Raw genomic sequence first — 8,841 nt, forward strand, 5'->3', positions numbered from 1 at the left:
GCATAGATGGGTATCACTTATACAGACAGGACAGGAATCGGTCTGGGGGAGGGGTCGCAATTTATGTGTCTGAAGCATATAGCCACACTGAGAGGACAGATATGACACAACCTGGATTAGAGGCACTTTTCTGCCAAATCCAGCTGCCCTTTACCAAACCTATTGTTGTTGGTTCTATCTACAGACCTCCAAATGCCACAGTGGATTTCTACTCACTGCTAAGAGACAGTCTAGAGACCTGGAGCACCTGCACTCCAAACTCAGAACTGTTCCTGCTTGGGGACATGAACATTGACCTGAGTAACACAGACACGTCAGGAGCCAGACACATCACAAACCTTAGCCAGGAATACCAGCTACAGCAGGTAATAGATAAGCCCACAAGAGTGCTCCAACATTCGAGTACTATAATTGATCACATTTACTGTAGTGACTTACATCAGGTGTGTGAGCATGGTGTAGTGCACTCCACCCTTTCGGACCACTATGCAGTGTTCTGTGTCAGGAAGGCAAAGCGACCTAAATCAGCACCTAGATATATCACCTCACGCAAGTTCTCCAACTTCGATGAGAACAATTTCCTGACCCATCTTAGAACACTAAGCTGGGACAGTGTCCTACAGTCCACCTGTGTAGAGGAAGCCTGGGGACTATTTAGGTCTCTCTTCATCACTGTTAGTGATTTACATGCCCCATTCATATCAAAACGCACAAAGGCAAATCAGCCCAAATGGCTCACACCTGACCTTCAGCGATTGATGCATGACAGAGATAGCACTAAGGCGAAAGCCCGTAGGACAGGTGCTACTGTAGACTGGGAAGGATATAAAGCCAAAAGAAACCATGTCAACAAATTGGTCAAACAGGCCAAAGCAATGTACTGTCAACAAAAACTAAAAGAAAATATGTCAAACACAAGTAAGTTATGGGCAACAATAAAGGAAGTACTTCCAAACAAAAACCCTGTTGTTACCAAGTCACTTCATTGGGGAGGGCAGTTCTACAAGGACCCCTCTAGCATAGTCTCCTGTTTCAACAACTTCTTTGTTTCCATTGGAAACAAGTTAGCTGAGAAGTTCACGAAACAGACAGGTAACTTGGTTTGCCCAGATAAGTACAAGAAGCTAACATCCACTTTCGCCTTCAAGGAGGTAACAGAAGTTACTGTATACGACAAGCTCAGAGTCTTAGGGACTAACAAGGCCACAGGGTTGGACAAGATACACTCAAGACTGCTAAAAGCAGCTGCACCGTGTATATGCAAACCTATGACCCACATATTTAATCTGTCTCTCTCATCTGGTATCATTCCTAAGGAATGGAAGACAGCTAAGGTGACCCCAATACACAAAGGGGGGGAAAAAGAGGATCCAAATAATTATAGGCCTATATCTGTTCTTCCAGTCATCATGAAAGCCTTTGAAAAAGAGGTACATGGTCAGTTCCTGGAATATCTCCACCATCACAGCATTCTCTCTGAACAGCAGTCTGGGTTCCGGCCAGGTCATTCCACTACTACTACTTTACTGGATGTCACTGACCATGTGTATCAAAACATTGACAGTGGAAACCTAGTGGGGGCTGTGTTTTTAGACCTGAAAAAGGCTTTTGATACAGTAGATCATTGCCTGTTACTGAAGAAACTGTCCTGGATTGGGGTTAAAGATGTAGAACTCAAATGGTTCACAAATTACCTATTTGATAGAAAGCAGACAGTGTCTCTAGACGGTTGTGTATCTGATTATCTCCCAGTGACAGTAGGTGTGCCACAAGGGTCAATCCTTGGGCCATTGTTATTTATTGTGTTTATAAATGATCTACCTGACTGTATCTCCAACAAAGTATGTCTCTATGCTGATGATACGGCAATTTTTTGCTCCAGTAATGACACTAGGTACATTGAAGCCACTCTGAATTCAGAACTCTCCCACATAGCTACATGGTTCCAGTTAAACCATTTGACCCTAAATGCCTCAAAGACAAAGTGGATGCTCTTTGGGAGCAGTGGTAAGCTTAAGAAAGCACATACAGTGTCAATCAAAATTGGACTAGAGTCAATAGAAAGAGTGGTTTCATTTAAATACCTAGGGCTTATTCTTGATGACAAATTGTTGTGGAATGAACATGTTGACAAACTCTGCTCAAAGGTAACCCAACGAGTAGGTTTACTCAGACGTCTTAGACCTTGCTTCACTGTAAATATAGCTGACATGTTGTATAAAGCAATGGTACTCCCCCTTCTGGATTACTGTGACACCGTGTGGGATAGCTGCGGAGTGGGGAGACAACAACAACTCCAAGTGCTACAGAACCGGGCTGCCAGGGTAGTTCTGCAACTCAACCTACAGGCCAGCAGTGTCCTCAACCTTCATGAGAAGCTCAGCTGGCAGTACCTCGCAGGGAGAAGGCGGGATCATGTGTGCATTATGGTTTACAAGTGTATCAACGGGCTAGCACCAACATACCTATCATCCATCTTCTCTCACAACCACAGCTTACACAATTACCAAACCAGACAGACATCACTCCTATACAAACCCTTTTTCAAGACCACAACAGGACAGCGTACATTTTCATACAGAGGTGCTAAACACTTTAATTCACTTCCAGCCTACATTAAGCAAGTTCAAAGCCTAAATTCATTTAAGTCAGCTTTGAAAGACCTAACATAGTTTCAGTACTGAGTAGTGACCTCTGACCTCCCAAACTGTTGACCTTGGATCGGATTATGATTTTGATTTATCTATGTCTTTCATGTTTCAGTTGTATTTATATGTTTCCGACGTATTGTCTACTTTCTCTCTGTAAGTTGTTTTTATTTCCTTGTATGTATATGTGAATACTGGGCCCTATTGAAAACCAGTGTACTAGCACTGAATAGGCTACCCAGGTGTATGAAAATAAACAAACAAACAAACAAACAAAACAAACAAACCCGAAATATTTTAAAGTCAAACTGCTGAAGAGAAGTAAGTGACTGCTACGATTATCGTAGATATGGCCCTAAAAAAACTGATAAAAGAAGCCTTCTCAATAGCCTAAAATGCAAGAGCTTCCGGGGGGGCTTCGCCCACCTGGGTCCCCCCCACAGTGGCCCTGCCCCTGGACCCCGCCAGGGACATTCGGCGGCCCCCGGACCCCTGTCCGACGCTTTGAAAAAATCCTGGCGAGAAGTCTGTACGGCCTGAGTCTTCAAGTTAACGTATTGTGTGGTCCCGCTTATGAATATTAATTAGCCTTCGCTTTCCTCTTCGCTGATTGGCTGAACCATTAATTGAATTAACTCTTCCTGCCGGCTAGACGCAGGTGCAGATGTCGGCTCTGTGGGGTGAACGTCCGAAAGGTCACGGCATGGAGAACGAAAGAAAACCAATTTCCCCTAAAAAAAGTGCTGTAATTAAGCCTTTTACAGTACTTTATGCCAAAAATTTTACTTGGATCATTTTACCAACTATATTATGCCTATCTATACCAAATGTTACTCATACCAGGGTACAGGGGTGAAAAATATACCGTTATAAGACCGTCAACAACAGTCGCACGGAGCTAACAGCGCAGCGAAAATACCATCGCTAGCGTTTCAACTTCGGATAACAAGTTATAAGTACTGTTGAACTCAGTAACGTTAAAGTTTGTTTTTAGTTGCCTTTGACGGTTTGACCTGAAACAGTGTTACGCTAAACTCCTGAAGAGAAGTTAAGTGACTGCTGCGATTATCATAGATATGCCCCTAAGAACTGATACAATATAAAGCCTTCTGAATAGTCTAAAATGCGAGAGCCTTAGGCGGGCTTTGCTCCCCCTGGCGGGAACACTGCTATATACGGGATCATGAGGCCCCGCTTATGAATATTAATTAGCCTTTGGCCTCCTCTTCGCTGATTGGCTAGGTCTTTGATTCAATTAACTCTCCGGCTGACGCGCACAGGTGTGGCTCTGTGCGGGGTCACAGAAGGTCACGTCAGGAGGCCAAAAGAAAACAAATTTCCCCTCAGAAAAGTGCCAAAATTAATCATTTTAAAGTTGTTTATGTCAAAAATTTTACTTGAATCTTGTTACCAAGTATCTAATGCCTATCTATACCAAATTTCAGGTCATTTAATTGTAATACCAGGGTACAGGAGCCAAAAGTGTCCTTTTTTGGTCAAAATTGGCCAAAAATCGCAAAAATAAGCATTTTGTTGCACTGTACACCAAAAGTGTTATTGAATTTATATGAAGGGATTATCAAGGCACATCTGTGTCAAATTTCAGCTCATTCGGTTGCAATACCAAGGTACAGGAGCCAAAAGTGTCCTTTTTTGGTCAAAAATTGGTCAAAAAATCGCAAAAATAAGCATTTTGTTGTACTGTACACCAAAAGTGTTCTTAAATTTATATGGGGGCATTATCAAGGCACATCTCTGTCAAATTTCAGCTCATTTGGTTGTAATACCAGGGTACAGGGGCCAAAAGTGTCCTTTTTTGGTCAAAAATTGGTCAAAAAATCGCAAAAATAAGCATTTTGCTGTACTGTACACCAAAACTGATATTGAATCTATATGGGGGACTTATCAAGGCACATCTGTGCCAAATTTCAGCTCATTCGGTTATAATACCAGGGTACAGGGGGCCCAAATATACAGTTTTGGTCTTAAGATGACCAAAAAACCTTAATAAAATCATTTAAGAGACAGATATGGAAAAAATGAAAAAAACGCCCGAGGGTATTGGCCCACTCTACCCTTGTGCCAAATTTCAAGTCATTCGGTTGAGGAACAACGGAGATACCGTGTTCTGAAGATTTGACAGGAGAAAGAAACATTACGAATACAATATATTTCACCATACCTATGGTATGGCTGAAATATAACTATCAACTTGTCTTACTTTACTTTATTCAAATTGTGACAAGAACAATACATTGTGGACACAAGGTAGCAGGTTGATATTGTGACCAATAAAACATATACTATCATTCTTCAATACATTGTATTTTCATTTTAATGTTAGATATAGTCATAAAATTTTTAAATGTCATCTAGCTATTTGTACAATCTTCTGACATGAAGACAAGTATATCTTATGTGGAAAGTGTACCAACCTTTTTGCCTCCATGTGAATGTCTCTTCCATTCTGTTCCATCTCTCAACATTGAAATATCCTGAGGAAACAATTATGATTTGCAACACATTAAATACTACATAGATAGATACAACATAGGAGAAAGCCATCTTGTGGAGATCTAAATACATTGTACAAAACATAAAAATGACAGAGGAAGGAATATGTCCAAAATGTCGTATTCAGACAGGAACTTACATTACAAAAATATACAAGACTGTCTATATCCTCTTCACTGTTTGATGATATGTTAAGTTTATTAGGGAAGAAGACCTAACTACTTACAGCATCCAAGTCATCATCTGTGCGATCATAGCTGATGTCAGATGCAGAGAGAATCGAACCGTTGGATTCATCTATTGCCGACAATCTGAAGTGATAAAACAAAAACACATTATGCATTTAAATTTTAACGTCAAAAGATCAACCTGCATGATCTAATAATCACCAAGCAGATCCTACAGTGGCATAAGATAGTACCAAACTGGCCAAGGAGTGTAGTCAGCCAAGAGGTGTCCATTTGCCATGTAGGGAAACACACTCCTAAGCCAGCTTCACTCCTCTGCCAGCTTTTGATACTATCTTATGCTACCGTAGGATCTGCTTGGAGATTATGATCTAACTCCATCAATATTATTCTACTATTTCTATACAGTAAATAACAGAACACAATAAAAACTATAATGGTTTTGAAATGAACAAAAAACAAACCTTTTAGCAGGGGACTTGAGGTTTGTAGCGCTGGCCAGAGCAGCGAGACTCTCCCTGCCTTTCTCGTCCAGCATGCTGCGCTGTTTGTCGTCCAACAATTCTCGCACAAGGGCTACTTGTCGTTCCTAGGAAGGCCAAAGTGGATAGTTTTAAAGAACACTTGCAGATAGATGACAAAAGTTATGTGTGATGGGTCATTCAGTGTAATATAACCAGCTGCTGCAGCGCCGCATGCCTGCGAAGCTGGTGTGTTATGCCGAACGGCGGTTATACCGGCTATATAGATACAGAGATATACAGAGAGTAAACAACACATGTTTTTGACACGTCCTTCAAAAGTTGGTGACAAAAGGTATCAATGTGGTGCCACTGTTATGGTAGAAATACTTTGTTCTTACTCAGATATAAGATAACTACAAACTGCAAATATAATAACAAGTTGCAGGAAAAGAACAAAAAATAGTGACACGTCTATAAAGGTTAGACATCCTGGTAAACAATATTACAATTCAATCTCTACAACTGGAAAAAGAACGCCTTAGAACGGAGATGTACTTCCAGACACCCACCACTCTTCTCCTGCGTCACTAGAAAGAATGAACTGGTAGGACAATCCATACAAGTACATGTACATCTAACTGGAAAAACAGGTTGGACACACCAAGTCACTAACTTATAAGGATCATATGCAAATGTCACTCATATGTAAAACATGTTGGTATAGTTCCTTTGGTTAGACAATGCCATGAACAAAGAGTGACCTACCAAAGTGTCCTTCTCACCCTCAGCTTTCATGCGTCGTTTCATCTCTACGTCCACCTGGTTCCTGATTAACATATTCAAGAACAAACAGTCAGATCAAGTCTCAATTGCTCACAGCATCTTCTAATCAACGCAACTCTTGCCATCATTCAATATCTTTGACTTGGTCTACAATGTAACATTTTTTATCTGTGGAAAGCATTCCAAATACAGTCATACAAGTCTTACACAACTGGTAGCCACTAACTTTTTGGTCTTGTTTTACAACTATTATAATGTGTGCATATCTACATGGGCAATGAGACATTGCAAAGAAAAAACTGCTAAGAAACGAGTTAAAAACAAGGTTCAGCAAAGAAAGGTAAGACAAAAGTGAGAAGGCTGGGAGTAACTGCTGACCTGGCATGCTTCAGTTTGGTCTCCAGAGCGTCCTTTTCTGCCTGCAGTTTTATCAGCCTCTCTCTCATCCCACCGGACTCCATTTCCGCCGTGAGCCATCGCTGGCGACACTGCTCCTGGTTCCTCACAAACTGCAGGAACTCTGTGGAAGTTTGTGGGAAACAGTTATTTCTTTAAAGCATTTCTGTATACTTATTTTATGTGCATAATGCTTTTTAATGCTGTCATCATGTTATACATTCAGCCTGGGTGCCAACCTTTTCAGCTATTAGTATACTCTCTGACAGAAGTATGCTCTCTGACAGAAACTAAAAAAAGCTAGCATCCGGGTTATGAATATGAATATAATGCAAGGACTTTGTGTTTACCAAAGACCAACAAACCACACAATGCTCTGGGTCTGAAAGCTAACTACTTTTCAATCTTGCATCGTGAACAGAATATCTTTACTCAACTTCTATTTTTCTTACATGGCAAAAGATTTGATGTGGTTTTAATTGTGATTTAGGCATTTATTGATAGCTGAGAACTTCAAATCTACTCACTGGAACTGGTACAGTTCAAATTTGGGCAAAAATAGTAAATATTCATATAAGTTCACCAAAACAACAACATGACGGGTGTTAGACTGTTAGCAGGTGTGTTATTCTCCCCATTGTCCACTGTGAGCACACGACGCTTACGTTGATTGTCTTACCTGATTCACAGCCTTGTGTGAGCACATTGGTGCATCGCACAAGATCATCGAAAGCGGCAACAAGTGACATCTTTGACAACCTGTAACAAATACAAGGCGGAGTCGTGACTTGTGAGTTGACTTAACATGATATGATAACAACACTCATATTGTCATGTACAAATTATGAGTGGCAACACAGAGGATTTATAATTTTAGCCATCCCCATACCATAGTTTTTGTTTTTTTTTGCAGATGGTCTAGGGGACGAAAAGACTAGTAACCATAAATTGCTACCCTTTCTGTCAATTTGAATTCAAATAGTTTACAACAGCTTCTGTTAAAAGATTCTTATTTTCTGATATTTTTGGTATGGTGCCGTGGTTTAGCTTTCTTGCACCCATGGAGGTACCACAACTCTCACTGAATTCATATCATTTATGAGACCACTAGTACAATTTGAGTGCACAGGGTGAAAAAATAAACACAGTCAGTAGCTACTTAGAAATAGTGGCAAAATCGGATGCACAGGAGCCAAATATTTTTGTAACGCCTTGTGCAGTGGCTTTGAAAATAATTTGAACCCCTAGAGCTCTGAGAGTCTATCTTCGGAGTTCCGCACATTTTCGTTGCCGAATCATGTCAAAATCCATTCATATATCTTGCTTAATATATGAGGAATTGCTTGTGATACAAACTCTCATGCAAAAGATCTAGCGATGTCCGTGGCATATTATTCTGATTGAGTATCTACAGGGTTGAAAGATATATGACATGATTGACGTGATGTTGCAACTGACATCCTGGTTCAGACAAAATGCCCCCCTCCCACACTCAAAAATGCGCTGCAAACTTCAACATTTTGGAAGGATACCCTAGACTTTCCGAACCTGAAAATACACAATCTTGTGAACAAAAGTATCAGTAACTATTTCTTTGGGTAATATACGACTAAAAACCAACAAAGAGGCACAAATACTTACTTTTTCTGGAAAAACAACTTGAAGATGGCGCTTGGACGCCCTCCGCCGGTTAGCGCCGTGAATTCAAAAATGGCAGCCAATCAACGGGCTGCGTTCCACCGGAAGAATTTCCGAAGATTCCCGAACAGCCGATCACGTACGAAGATGACGTAGAGGGTCAAAGTTGAGAAACGATCACCGACCGCCATCTGCTCCGTCCCGTGACAT

At 40.9% G+C, this 8,841-nt stretch overlaps 1 protein-coding gene across 9 annotated transcripts in view; it reads right to left on the reverse strand.

Annotated features, from left to right (window-relative positions):
• Positions 1-8,796, reverse strand: part of LOC118424682 (rac GTPase-activating protein 1-like) — a 21,545-nt gene extending 12,749 nt beyond the window's left edge. For 8 of the 9 annotated variants that reach the window (XM_035833346.1, XM_035833341.1, XM_035833345.1 and 5 more), the window contains exons 1-7: positions 8,635-8,796; positions 7,673-7,752; positions 6,976-7,117; positions 6,580-6,640; positions 5,815-5,939; positions 5,389-5,473; positions 5,084-5,143 (exon numbers count right to left, since the gene is read on the reverse strand). In XM_035833346.1, coding sequence (XP_035689239.1) covers positions 5,084-5,143; positions 5,389-5,473; positions 5,815-5,939; positions 6,580-6,640; positions 6,976-7,117; positions 7,673-7,742 — 543 coding nt within the window. In that variant the 5' untranslated portion in view covers positions 7,743-7,752; positions 8,635-8,796. Of the gene's footprint in view, positions 1-5,083; positions 5,144-5,388; positions 5,474-5,814; positions 5,940-6,579; positions 6,641-6,975; positions 7,118-7,672; positions 7,753-8,630 lie in introns of all 9 variants that reach the window. The other variant, XM_035833340.1, reaches the window with a different exon arrangement.
• Between the last annotated feature and the right edge of the window lie 45 nt (positions 8,797-8,841).

The sequence above is a fragment of the Branchiostoma floridae genome, chromosome 10, assembly GCF_000003815.2.
Source record: "Branchiostoma floridae strain S238N-H82 chromosome 10, Bfl_VNyyK, whole genome shotgun sequence".
NCBI lineage: Eukaryota > Metazoa > Chordata > Leptocardii > Amphioxiformes > Branchiostomatidae > Branchiostoma > Branchiostoma floridae.